Source organism: Echinops telfairi, unplaced genomic scaffold (genome assembly GCF_000313985.2).
Source record: "Echinops telfairi isolate 266 unplaced genomic scaffold, ASM31398v2 ScPeMD7_655;HRSCAF=1070, whole genome shotgun sequence".
In the NCBI taxonomy this organism is placed as follows: domain Eukaryota; kingdom Metazoa; phylum Chordata; class Mammalia; order Afrosoricida; family Tenrecidae; genus Echinops; species Echinops telfairi.
Window position 1 is genome coordinate 9,087,917 of NW_022104553.1, and position 14,636 is coordinate 9,102,552.

At 41.1% G+C, this 14,636-nt stretch overlaps 1 protein-coding gene across 1 annotated transcript in view; it reads left to right on the forward strand.

Moving 5' to 3' along the window:
- Positions 1–14,636, forward strand: part of MAP3K21 (mitogen-activated protein kinase kinase kinase 21) — a 104,506-nt gene that overhangs the window by 52,422 nt on the left and 37,448 nt on the right. The window contains exon 5 of the mRNA XM_030886190.2: positions 11,469–11,709. Within this exon, the coding sequence (XP_030742050.2) occupies positions 11,469–11,709 (241 nt within the window). The remainder of the gene's footprint in view (positions 1–11,468; positions 11,710–14,636) is intronic.

Sequence of the window (14,636 nt, forward strand, 5' to 3'; positions counted from 1 at the left end):
GGTGTGGTTATGTGTGTATCATTGGGATCAGCCCCTCTTCCTCCCCTCTTCTCCCCACCTTCCCCTGGGTACATTTCATTTTTGACCACTTCCAGTGTTCCTAGATTCAGATTTTGTATATTCCATGTTCCAATTATTAATATATATCTGTGCACCTGTTTCTTCTCTGGTTGAATCGTGTTCCTTCGGCAAATGGAGGCCCTGAAGGCTTTACCACCTCTCATTGTACGTCATATGGTCTCCTCTAGTTTGAGAAGGCAGATTTTTCTCAGTCAGAGTTTGAATGCTTTCTGACCTGGGGGGAGTTCATCTTTTGGCACTATATCTGACAACATTTTGCTGCTATTCATTAGGTTTTCAGTATCTGACAACATTCTCTTGTCACTTATAAGGTTTTCAGTGGCTCATCCCTTCTATCTGGACAGCCGGCTCTTTCTTAATCGTCTGTTCTGAGTCTGGAAGCGCTGCTGAAACCTGTTCACTTTGGGTGACCTTGCCGCATTTGAAATACCAGCGGTACAGCTTCCGGCAACATCCAAGCCACCATAGCATGCATGGAAAACTGACAGATATGAGTGGTGGACAAAATCACAGAATCCCTGTTAAACCAAAATATCTCAATGGGAAGCTATTGTTCCCGCACAAGATCTAGGTTTATTCCCTTCGAATGGCAGTGTCTCTTTCTCCAACCTTTCCCAAAAGCATCCTGCACGCTCCGATTACAACACGTCAAAATGGTAGTGTGGCATCTCCCAGGGTCTCAAGTTGTATTCCTTTCCAATCTTCTCTGAGGTTTAGCAACCAAAGACGTCTGATGGACAAGATCAGAGCTGTGAGGGGGATGGCATAAGGTGTCCAAACAAACTTCTCCTAGGACAGGCCTTGCTACCATTGAAGAATGAGCAGCACACCAATATGACAGCCAAGAATTCCTCAGCACACCTTTCCTGGTCTTTTCCTCACCAATGCATTTTTCAGATTTCTTTAAACTTCCTAAGAAATTTCTGTAATTGCCTTGTGCTCTTTGAGAAAATCTATTAAGATCGTCTGTTTTGAATTAAAACAAACCCCCCCAAAATCCCCATAACCTTCTAAGGCAGCGGTTCTCAACCTATGGGTGGTAACCCCTTTGGGGGTTGAACAACCCTTTCACAAGGGTCGCCCGATTCATAACAGTAGCAAAAGTATAGTGATGAAGTGGCAATGAAAAGAATTTTATGGTTGGGTGTGAGGGTCACCACAACATGAGGAACTGTATCAAAGGGTCCTGGCATGAGGAAGATTGAGAGCCACTGTTTGAAGGTGACCTCTCTGCCTTGAATTTAACTGACCTAACAGATTCCCTCAGAAACCACTGTTTTGATGGGGTTTTTTTAGGCATTTTAATAAGACTAAGGCAATTCTGATGTCTTAATTAATGTTTTATAATTGATGTCCTCTCCTTGATCTTTAGGTTCTAGTATCCATTGCAATGGTTACACAGAAGCTCACAGACAAAATTCACGATTAAAGGGGTTTATTAAGGAAGTTCATACATTGTAATGTCAGTGAGAACTGATCAGGGTTGCAGCGTTTATCAGGACATGTTGCAAAGTTCTGCCCCGTCTGCTAATAAATGCTGAACGGGAATAATACTGCTTTGCTATAAGCCTCAATCTGAAGGCATTCAGCTTAAACTCGATAGGGCAGCACACCCAGTTCTTTGAATTGAGTGCCCAGAGGCACCCCACTCCAGTAAGCCTCAGTTCAAAGCACTCAGCTCCACTTCTGTGGGTCAACAAGTCCAACTACCCCAATTAGTGCCCCAAGGTACCCCACTCCACAAGCCAGCGTCTTGCACAAAAGCCTTCACCTTTACCAGTGCTGTGGGTTGGGAAAGGCCTTCCACCACCCTGTTCCCTGGCCTGGCCCATAGTTCGGTTGCTCCGCTAACGCAGCTAGCATCTGGATCCAGGAGGCTCGCTGCTCAGGGAGCTCAGGTCCAGAGGGTGTGCTTCACTCCTGGAAACACAGAATAATAATCACCGTATAAGCCAGGTCTGTAAACTTTTAAAAACACACAACAGTATGATTGGGCTTGACTAAAAAGATACGCCTTCATGTAAGAAGGTTGTTGTGGGTAATGAGATCCCTCTTCCTGCTTTTCAGAAGGCTCATTTCATAGGCAGGAGGATCACCCTTCAGAGAATCCTGTTTGGAATTACTCTAAGTGAATCCTATTAGTATCTTTCCCACCTTCTTACCAGACCCATGCAGGAAAAGGTCGTTGGGTGGGAGTGAGAGACTTTGCCTAGAAGAGCCATATTCAGTCATTCCCTGCCCCTGCACCCTCATCCTCAGCTCACCTATCCCTTCTCTTACTCCACTGCACAATATAAGCAGCACCGTTATGGTACTTCTAGCATGGCACGAAATCATACTGTATCGTGATTTGCCTATTAAATTGGTCTGTCTTTTAGACACCAAGTTCCTGAGATATTTTCATTCTTGTGCATTTGCATCCACAGTTCTGAACAAAGTACTGGTGGTATCGTGAGTTATGAGTGGGCTCCCAATAGTACAAAACCGCCAGGGGCTCCTTGGGAGAAAGGTGAGGCTTTCTACTCCAGTAAGGGTTTGTGGTCTTGGTAATCCACAGGGGCAATTCGACTCCGTTCTACAGGGTCACTAGGAGTCAGAACCGACTCCATGCAGTGAGTGAGACCTGGTTCTTGGTAAACATTAAATAAATAGATTAAGGAAACCGAAGAACAACTTCTCATTATGCTACTGCTATACATGTTAACAGATGGGGTATTAGCAATTATTAAAGTGATAATTGGATATCCTCGTGTATAAGCCGAGTTTTTCAGTACTTTTTTTTTACTGTAGTTTTTTTCTTAATCGTTTTATTAGGGGCTCAGACAACTCCTATCACAATCCATACACACATCAATTGTGTAAAGCACATTTGTACATTCATTGCCCTCATCATTCTCAAAACATTTCCTCTCCACTTAAGCCCCCAGCATTAGGTCCTCATTTTTCCCCTCCCTCCCCGTTCCCCCCTCCCTCATGAACCCCTGACAATTTACAAATTATTTTGTCTTGCCCTGTCCGACGTCTCCCTTCACCCACCCTTCCGTTGTCCGTCCCCCAGGGAGGAGGTCACATGTAGCTCCTTATAATCGGTTCCCTCTTTCCAACCCACTCTCCCTCCACCCTTCCAGTATCACCACTCACACCACTGGTCCTGAAGGAATCATCCACCCTGGATTCCCTGTTTCAGCACATTTTTAATGCAGTTTTTGTGGTGAAATTAGTTGCCTCGGCTGATAGTCAGATCGGCTTATCCTCGAGTATATACGGTACGTTAAGTAGAAAGGACATTAAAAACACATTATAGCTATTTTTTTTGCTCAGAAAGAGGTGTCAACTCAGCTGTTTAACTTCTGGTCTTATATGCTTAAGACACGCTCATAAGGAGACATGCTTCAGGCTGTTCATTTAAGCATTGTTGATAATAGAGAAAACTGGAAACAATACCAGTATCCATTAGTGGGTGTGGCTTAGTGGTTAGAAGTTGTCCCTGTCCTTAAGGCTATCAGTTTAAAACCCCCAGCTGTTCCTCCCGGAGAAAGACGAGGCTTTCTACTGAAGAGTCGGTCTCGGAAATGCACAGGTCAGTTCTACCCTGTGCTGTAGGATCTCCAGGAGTTGGCATCAACTCAAAGGTAGTGAGTTTGGGTTTGGGTTTTGAGATGTCTTAAGTTAGCGTATGCTCCTGTGATGGAAATCTGCATGGAGTCAAAGTGAATGAACATGTCTCCATGGATAGATCTCAAACATATCATGAGTGGGAAAAGGAAGCAGCAGAATATTAAGCACAGTATGAACTATGTATGTAAAATTTTTAAATCACATAGAACAATATGATTTGGCTTGAATAAAAAGATACACATCAATTTAAGAATAGCAACTACCAGTTCTTACAGGAAAAGGAGTGAGGAGATGGAGGAAGATCTAAGTGTGAAATACCTGGGCTTTCACAGATCTGAAACAAATGGGGTAAAAACAACATTAAAATGGTAATGATGTTTATATGTTAAGTATTAAGGTAGCAGATGGACATTGGGCCTCTACTCAAGTACTCCCTCAACACAAGAACACTTTGTTCTAATAATGCAGCATTCTGTGATGCTCACTTTCCTGACCTGATCGCCGAAGACAAAATGGGTGCATAAGCAAATGCAGTGAAGAAAGCTGATGGTGCCCGGCTATCAAAAGATATAGCATCTGGCTTGAAGGCTTGAAGATAAACAAGCAGCCATCTAGTTGAGAAGCAACAAAGCACACATGGAAGAAGCACACCAGCCTGTGTGATCATGAGGTGTCAATGGGATCAGGTATAGGCATCAAAGACACAGAACAAAAAATCATATCAATGTGAATGAGGGGGAGCATGGAGTGGAGACCCAAAGTCCATCTTTAGACAATTGGACATCCCCTTACAGAAGGGTCACAAGGAAGAGATGAGCCAGTCAGGGTGCAGCATAGCCATACAACTTTCCTCTAGTTCTTTAATGCTCCCCCCGCCCCCATCATGATCCCAATTCTACCTTACAAATCCAGCTAGACCAGAGCGTGTACACTGGTACAGATAAAAGCTCAAAACACAGGGAATCCAGGACAGATAAACCCTTCAAGACCAATAATTAGAATAACAATACCAGGAGGGGAAGGGGAAGGTGGAGGGAGAAAGGGAAAACTAATCACAATGATCAACATATAACCCCCGGGGGGGGGGGGAACAGAAAAGTGGGTGAAAGCATATAGTTGTCAGTGTAAGACATGAGAAAAAAATTATAAATTATCAAGGGTTTGGGAGGGAGGGTGGGGGATGGGGGGAATGAGCTGATACCAAGAGCTCAAGTAGAAAGAAAATGTTTTGAAAATGATGATGGCAACAAATGTGCTTGACATAATGGATGGATGGATTGTGGTAAGAGCACCCAATAAAATTATTTTTTAATGGTAATGATGAGTTGGTGGAAATCTATCATTCTATAATGAGGTTATTTTAAATGTTTTCTCAAGTAGAAAACTTACAGGTAATTTACTTAGCTACCTGAGAAACTTCAGGATTTTCTAAGCTTCATGATTCAACATCAACTCGATAGCAGCTATAAATTTAAAAACACAAAACCAGGAATGAAAATCTGGATCAGACTCTACAAATAAATACATGGAATTCAGATAAGAAATTCCACTTGCATTTTAATCGGTTCGGATCCTACTCACAGTATGACTTGATTGTGGGCACCACGTGACAAATAGCCTTGGAGGAGGATGGCCCTGAAGGGGCGGAGCCTGGGATGCTGAGCACACTGAGAGCAGACTGTCCTCCGATACTGGGAGACAGGTCTAGTGGTAAGAAAGAAATTATGCTCCATGCCACTTCAGAGCTCGAAGTGGGACCTTTTAAGAGAATGCTCCAGGGATTGGAACATTGTGTCCAAGTCAGTAGATTTCTCGCACCTAGAGCGGGGTGGGCAGGCACCACGTTTTCAACTTCCTTCCCTGGAATAATTTCAGCAGAGACAGGGTGGAGGGTAGGATAGCTATTGATGTGGAATTCAAAAACATTCAATAGACCACCTTTCTCCAATGCTATATTGTCTTTTGAAGAATACCAGATTATTTCGGGGGGTCGTTAAAACAGACCAAAGAGTCGTAGACAGCCTGGTTGAGCTGTGTCAGCCACTTACCTGTAGGCTGACCTTTGGTACTGTCCCATCCTTAAAGCAATAATAGAAACTGCTACCTCAGGGTTATTGTGAGGATTAAATCAGTATTTTAGAACAATGCCTTCCCCTGTTTCTGTATGTGGTTGTGTAGATTCTGATGCTGGGCAGCTTTTAGAGGACAGACCAGGGAACAGGGTAGAACTGCCCCTTGGGATTTCCAAGACTAGAATCTTTTCAGAGAAAATAGATCATCACTTCTTTTCTCCCTTGGACTGCAGTAGGTTTGAACCACTGACCTTCAATTTGCAGCTGAGCAGTTAACCACCTCCCCTTCAGGGCTATCTATATGGCCTTCTTTTAAAAAGGGGCTGCTTTGATTGAAGCTTGACAGGTCCCGACAGGAACCACTGCATGTTCCTACAGTTCCTGGACCCAGACACTTCAGGCTCTAGAAAAGGCTGACTGGATTGCTTTTTAAAATCTTGCCTTTTTAAAAAGGGATTGCTAGCCGTAAAATTTGACACATTAGTATTACAGATGTTTTTGTGGACATTTTAATAGTTGAATTCAAAAGGAACGGCTTCAAGAATTCTTAAGAATTCTTAAATTCTTAGATGTTTAGTCGCAAAACAAAAATATTATGAAGTGGGAAAAACCTTAAAAAAATAAAACTGGAAATTCATAATTGGCAAGTAGCATTACTAGGAGCTAATTGCTGCTACATTAATTATTTTTAATGATAATTATTGATGAAAACTGTAGAATATAGGTATATGAATTGATTCTTTTATGGGGTATGAAAATCAAAGCCTGCTTCAAGACCAGGTCTCTGTGCTTTCTCCTCCAGAGGCTTAGAATCAATCCTCTGTGGGTGATTATTTTGACTGGTGTTGAGCCATCCTACAGGGTGGAGATGAGCCAAAAAGGCCTTGATAACTGTGTTTGATTGTTTAATAGCTGTCTTTGCTTTTTCTTCTTACTTGACTTTGTGCGGTACTCTATTCAATACAACACTCACACAACCTTGTAAGCCTTTGGATTATAATTGTAGAATGTCCAATTTTGCTTAACGTTTCTAACTCTGTCCTTTTTTGATGGGGTAAAAAAAAAAAAATCACAAGATCCGTGCTCTATCTCCCTTTCTTGCTGACTGCAAAGTAGGAAGCTCAGACTGGGAGTTAATGGGCAGTAACTTCTTGGCGATTCGTGTTACTCAGTAGCCTGTAGCCTCACTGATACTGCTTCCTGCCCACATTCCTGGCTTATCTCTGTGTGTCTGTCTTGGTGCGTTTGTGCATGCACCTGCCTCTGAGCCGCCATAGAAGGCATGCCACTGTTAATAATTAACATCTGTTGCCAGGAATCAGGATTTTCCATTACTAGAATGACCTGTGCCAGGCAATTAAATACTGCTGCTATTAATCTCAACTAAAGAGTGCTTTCTAACTTTCCTAATTTCAAAGTTTTTAAAAGGGTTCTGCATTGGACTTTTTTTTCTTTTACTTTGGAGTATTTAAATATCTATTCAGAAGGAAGATGACTTGGGCTGCTTTCCTCTTTCATCTTGCTGTTAAATCTGATTAATTTTTTAGCAAGTGGGCTTTTTAAGTGATTGTTCATAAATTCATGGTGAGGATCCGCATTTTAGCTTGGAACATCGAATTTTAAATGTTTTTTTAATCAATTACTGTTATATTGATACATAAAAGGTCCAATTGAATTTGCTTCCCAATGAGTTGGATTTGGGTTTTTCCCTTCCTTAGTCCACAAACCATCTCATCTATCAGAGCAGGCTAGAGAGGCAAGTTCTCAGCAAGAGGTCAAAAACCTCAGCCCACCTGGAAAGTCTAAGTTAGACACTCATTCACTACTCACTCACTCAATATTCACTCCACTCGCTACTCACTCACTAATCACTACTCACTCGCTACTCACTAATCACTCACTAATCGCTACTCACTCCACTCACCTACTCACTCGCTACTCACTAATCACTCACTCACTACTCACTCACTCGCTACTCACTAATCACTCACTAATCGCTACTCACTCCACTCACCTACTCACTCACTCGCTACTCACTACTCACTCACTCGCTACTCACTAATCACTCACTAATCACTACTCCACTCACCTACTCACTCACTACTCGCTACTCACTACTCACTCACTCGCTCTCTACTCACTCATTTACTACTCACTCAGTACTCCACTCACCTACTCACTCACTATTCACTCACTAATTACTACTCACTCGCTACTCACTAATCACTACTCACTCCACTCACCTACTCGCTCACTACTCGCTCACTACTCATTCACTCGCTACTCACTCACTCACTAATCACTACTCACTCACTAATCACTCACTCGCTACTCACTAATCACTCACTAATCACTACTCACTCCACTCACCTACTCGCTCACTACTCATTCACTCGCTACTCACTCACTAATCACTACTCACTCACTCGCTACTCACTACTCACTCGCTCTCTACTCACTCATTTACTACTCACTCAGTACTCCACTCACCTACTCACTATTCACTCACTAATTACTACTCACTCACTAATCACTCACTCACTACTTACTCACTAATCGCTACTCACTCACTAATCACTACTCTCACTCACTAATCACTACTCACTCACTCACTACTCATTAACTACTCACTCACTACTCACTACTCATTCACTACTCACTAGCTCACTGCCCTGAAGCTTATTTGAATGCATACAACAGAGGAGAGCTTCCCGAGAGAGTAACGCTTTAGGAGTAGAAAGTCTCATCTTCCTCCTGAGGAGGTCCTGGTGTTTTTGAACTGCTGACCTTGGCGGTTAACAGCCCAACATGTAACCCAGTCAACGAGTTCAGGTAGAAAACTGACTGGAAATTATCGGCTGCCTCCAAATATACAAAAATAAAATAATCCAATTTGGGTACACTGGCTGAGAAAAGCCGTCAGTGATACGTGTATTACAGAACGTTTTTTAGCGTGTAGCAGTTTTCTTTTGTTAAATAATAAATAATAACTTATATTTGGCACAGTGTTAGGAAGGAAAATGTCTCCTTTAGAAGTGCAAATTAGCTGGTAATATTAGCATAGTGATTTGTGCATCAATCGTTCTTAGCAAATAATTTTCCCACAATCTTGTTCATGTAGTATGTCTGGAACACACACACCCCCAAAAAAAGAGAATGTTTTGGAGGTTTAAGTCATTTTCAGTATAATTATCATAAATTCAGTATTAGTTTGATCTGAATGTATTTTTTTTTTGCTATTAAGACCCTACACACACAATGTTTATTGATATTGTCATATTTATTTGTAGGAAGATGGTTATTGTTTATTTTTCTTCATGTTATTTGTACTGACAGATCTACTTTAACCACCATTTGAACTCACCTGTAAAAAGAATCCAAGACACTGTGAATTGTGGTTTTAGTCCCGTGGTTGACTCCAGTATTTTTCGTGAATTTATATAGGGTTTCTTCTCAAATCCATATTTTAAGGTTAGCCTATTCCAAATGTGGTCAACTTATAGGAAATGTTTGGGCAAAGCTCATTGCTCTATTTATGATTATCATTCCATCTGAGAAGACAGCTACTATTTTTAAACAACAGTGTTGGTGTTAGGGTAGTATAAAATTAAGATGCCATTTGTCAGAGCTGTGTATCAATACTTATGCATGCCCTGATTTCTGTGCCAGTCCTTGATTTATTAACAGGGTAATCTAAAGTAGAGAACAGTTCATCACTGAAAGAACCATGCACCTCTCTACAAAGAACAATTTGCAGAAATGAAATAATGGTAGGGGATGGCAGTCATCGTTTGAAAATGTTGAAGAGTTCTCAATTTTTACTGTTCAATACATTTCTAATGGGATTAAAGTAATTGGGGGGGGGGGGCACGCTGGGAGCAAAGGTCCAGGATTGCCTGCCACTGTTTCAAAGACAGAGACCAGTTTGATTCAAGAAACTCTTAAAATATTCTGTGGATGCATGCCAGAAGCAGTGGGGTTTGCTACCTCCAAACTGATTAAAACTCTCGTGAAAAATCAAGCAAGTTATACTAGTATACCCCAAACTATGTTACAACAGCTAGTTTTGCAGTGATCACAGGAAATGATACTCCTAACTCTGACAAAAAGCATGTTTGCAGTGACCATAGGAAGCTATTATCTGTACATACATTTCTCCAGAGGTTGGCGGACCACCATCTCCGTAAACACCGTGCTGCACTGCTGATCTAAATGGGGGATGCTTTATGCCTGGCCACCAATCTTAATAGCTTTGCTCACCCGCTTCCTGAGTTAGAAGACCATCCCGACTGATTACATTTAAAAGGAACTTTTACTGTAAGTGAAGAGGCTGTTACATTTTAGACTTTGACAACCGAAATCTTAAATCACGTTATATTTCTAGTATTTTGATTACTAGCCGGCTAGCTCTTTCACCTCCCTAAATAAAATTCATAGATAGTCTATTTGTCATAGACTCAATCGTTCTAAAACCAAAACCAAGAGAAAGTTGAACTTTCATTGGTAAGTATCATGGTGAATGAGCTTTTTTAAGCTCACCTGTGAGATCTGCGTGTTGTGTGATGTGTCCCCTACGTGTATGCGGTCCTGAAGAACTCTTTGTGTGCTGAATACTTTGAGAAGTCATTCCAGTGGGTCTACAACCGACTTATAACCCGTGGTCTTTGTTTTCTCCCTTTTATCTTACTCCTAAGATGTAATAATCGCTAAAGAAACAATTAAACCCTCTCAACCTCCGCACCAAACCCACTGTGGTCCATTCGATCTTAACTCCTAGGGACCATATAAGATAGGGTAAAACTGCCCCATTGATTTTTTCCAAGGCCGGACATCTTTATAAAAGGTGATTGTCAAATCAATCTGGCATGGAGTGGCTGGAGGGTTTAATCCCCCCCCACCCACAATCTTTTCGTTCGCACCTAGTGCTTTAACCATAAATGCTCTAAACCTACAAGCCAGGTCTGACTCACAGTCTGACCCTATGGTGCGGAGTAGCACTACTCCACAGGGTTTCCCAAGCTGTAAATCTTTCTAGGCAGAGTAAGCTTCGTCTTTCTTTCACAGAACAGCTGATGGGTTTTGACTGCCAGCCTTGATGTTAGTCCTCCCACAGCTCCATCAGGGCTCCTCAAAGCACCCTAAGGAAGTCCTTAAATTTAAAAAAGATAAAACCTGCAGTCTTTTATAACTAAAATAATGATCCTTTTAATTCGTCATGTTTTAACTTTTGGTTTTATTTTAGAACCACACCTATACTTCATCAAAACATGCTAAGGTACATTTGATGTGGCAAGTTTTTATAAAACGAGGTCAAGAGAAAAGTGTCATAGTAGGTTTTTAAATGTTGTTATTCCTCTTTTAGAATCATAGAGTTTGTAAAAGAGCAAGACTGAGCCTGCGTATCTGCTTAGGGTTTAGTCTAAGGCCCTCGCTCTGATTTTCTCAGCTAGGAGGAACTCTGCCCTGTAGAGTGTATTTGAATGACCTCACTGCCATAGAGTGAATTCTGACCCTATAGCAGCGGTTCTTAACGACACCAGCAGGACTCCTTTTTGAAGGACCCGGGAGAGGATATCTCAGCTTCTCGGTTGGCATGGAAGTCCCACAGCTAGGGGCAGTCTGAGTGTTGTGCGGAAGTACATAAATGAAGCCGCTATTGGAAGTGACGTGCATTGGTATGAATCTTTGTCCTCTCAGGAGCTGCGGTCCCGGGAAGAGGAGCTAACTCGTGCAGCTCTCCAGCAGAAGTCTCAGGAAGAGTTGCTCAAACGGCGTGAACAGAAACTTGCAGAACGCGAGATTGATGTGCTGGAGCGGGAGCTTAACATTATGATATTCCAGTTAAATCAGGAGAAGCCCAATGTGAAAAAGAGGAAAGGGAAGTTTAAAAGAAGTCGTTTAAAACTCAGAGATGGACATCGCATCAGTTTACCCTCAGGTAGGACTGTGTTCTTACATTCCTTAACAACTTTCATGTATGAGGGGGCTGCAAAATGTTGTAGGGGAAATGACATGATCTTTTCATTTATTTTTATAAGTGTTTGAGTCTCCCTTGTATGTATGCACGTACGCTATGTCAGCTTCTTTATTTCATGCAAACTATGAAGAGATGTGGGAAAGTTTTTAAGACGTTAAATAAAGAGCCTCAGGTATTTTCTTCAACTGTATTCATAATTAACTGGTTACCCTCACATCCACACAAATTGACAGAGGTGCCGTATGCGTCAGAACTGTGCTTCATGGGGTTTTTAGTGGCTTGTTTTTCAGTAGATTACCTGGCTCCTCTTCTGAGGTGTGTTTGCATGAACTTTAATCCGTCTTTGGGTTAGTGTGCACATTCACGGTTTGATATCCCCTAGGGTCTCTGTATTCATAACTGAATCAACTAATGAGAGTTTCATGGATGAAGCCGCCAAAGGAGCGAGTTCTTGTACATGTCATAGGAATGTTTCTCTCTCAGCAGACTCTGATGTTATTCCTTTCAAAGTCAGAGTGGAGCCTTGTGGGAGTCTGCACATGTGGGAGTCTGCATGTCCCTCAGCCCATGGCCTGCGCCATCTGCTGTCTTTAAGCTTCCCATTCCCGGATGTTCCCTGGCCTATTGTCCTGCCTGAGTTTGGCCTTTGTGATGATTGGTGCTCGGTGGCAGGCAGCCGCCATGCTCATTGGACACCTCCACCAGGGATCCAAGTGCACCTCATTTACATGTGTACTGTCCAAGTGCACCTCATTTACATGCGGACCTGTTTGAGGACTGATACCTGCCATTTCTTCCATATTGTAGCTGCATGATTATTGGATACTACCCGTTACACTTTATTAGCATATGAAGTAATGTTACCCACCCACCATTGGGTATTCGTTATACTTTATTAGCATATGATGTAATGTCACCCGCCCACCATTGGGTATTTAAGCCTCTGCCTTCTGCTCAATAAAACGAGGCTTGATCAGACTCCTGTCTTGCCTCCATTTCTCGCGTCTCTTGCCCCTCTTCATTCCCAGTCCCTTTTTCAGGTATCCACATTGTTTGATGACCTGCCCTGAGCCAATGTTTTTTGACATTTTGTGGAGTTCCAGACAACAAAACTTTTGCCATCTCATTATTTATTGTTTGCACATAATCTAATATGTCTAATATTAATTAGTACTTTCAACAAAATAGAGAAAGTACTTCAATTATATTTTTCTGCTTCTGTCTCAAGGTTTAGCAGACTTGTGGTACAAAAATGAACCAGTATATCTAGGAAGTCTGTTAAAATGTTTTTAAAACCTTGTGGCAAAAACTTAAGTTTTTGTACATTTTTGGAAAAATTGAATACAATAGATAATAGCAAACAAGCTTATATTAACTCCTCAAATTAAGTTCTTCAATATTATAGATTATATAGATTTAGGGACAAACTAATTATTCCCACTGTTTCGTGTTTTTACTTAATCACAAAAGAGAATGGCGACATAATTAGAGTAGGTTGCACTTTTCTAGAATGTGTATTAAATGTCTACATATATATGTATATATATGTGTGTGTGTGTGTGCTTTTAATTAAGGGATTGTAGTGTTTTCCTAAGACATGTTAATGACTTTGAATTTTAATTTAACTAATAATAATGATAGTCCTTGTTTCAAAAAAAAATGTGTCTAACTCATGGCACAATGGTTAAGCATTTGCCCGCAAAATTTAAAAAGGTCGGTGACTTGAATCCACAGCTATTTGTGGAAGAAAGATGTACTTCCATAAAGATTGCAGCCATGGAAACCCTGTGGGGCAGTTCTTCTTCTTATCGGACACCATGGCCCTGAATCGAATCAATGCAACAGGTTTGGTTTTTTGGTGTATAAATCTATCTTGCAAAATAATTATGAAGCACTGGAAGTCACAAAGCATATTGTGACTTTTTAGGTTATTGCAAATGTTCTCAACGGATCAGAAAAGTGTACCACATATTGTTATTTGATTTGTTAAGGTGAGACTAAACCATGAGTTATTGATTTTACCTTCAACCTTTTTGGAGGACAAATACTCATTTTTCAAGTCCTCTTCGGATGATTGCTTTTGGTTGCCATGTAAATTGGAGGACCACTGATTGAAATATCTTACGTACCAGTCAGGCATAATTCAAAACCAAAATATCTTATTTATGTTGGGACATATATTTTCAAGAACAGAGGAATTTTTGTGAGGTTTTGCCTCCAGTTCACAATCATATTTGCTTTCTCTATGCTGTGAAAATAGGACAAAAATTAATATTCACAGTTTCTCTTCGGAAACTGGGGAGGGACTAGTTAGAAACTAACGCGGGGTGGGGGACTAACGGAATAGGAAATAAAGATCTGTATTCTTTTATTCTTGCTTTTCTTCTCCTGTGTTCCTTGGCTAAACCTTGAGATCATTCAAAGCTAACTCAATTTTTTGACTGGTGTATTCCTGGAACACACTAGTGAGCTTTTTTCTTTCTGAGAACAGAAGGGACGTTGAATTACACATTTGTTTACTTTGTGTGATTTAATAAAGGTTCTAATGACAAAAACACATAACAAAAAACCGAAAAAAACTATGTAATCCTAATCCGTCATAAACTCTGCTTTTGTACTGTAGCTTTACAGTTCTGTCTTTTGTCCACAAGATGGTGTTAAATTGTTGTGGTACAGTTACCAATGTGGAGCCTTTCCTTGCCACATTCTCACTCTCACTGCTGCCCAGTTGATTCTGACTGATAGCAACACTGTAGGGCAGGATAGAACTCCCCCTGTGGGTGTCAGAGACTGTACGGATCATTAAGTGCTTTCAAAATGAGGCAGCATAAAATCGGACATTTATTTTTGTTTGTTTATTTACCCAATAATCTTTTTTTTTTTTTTTT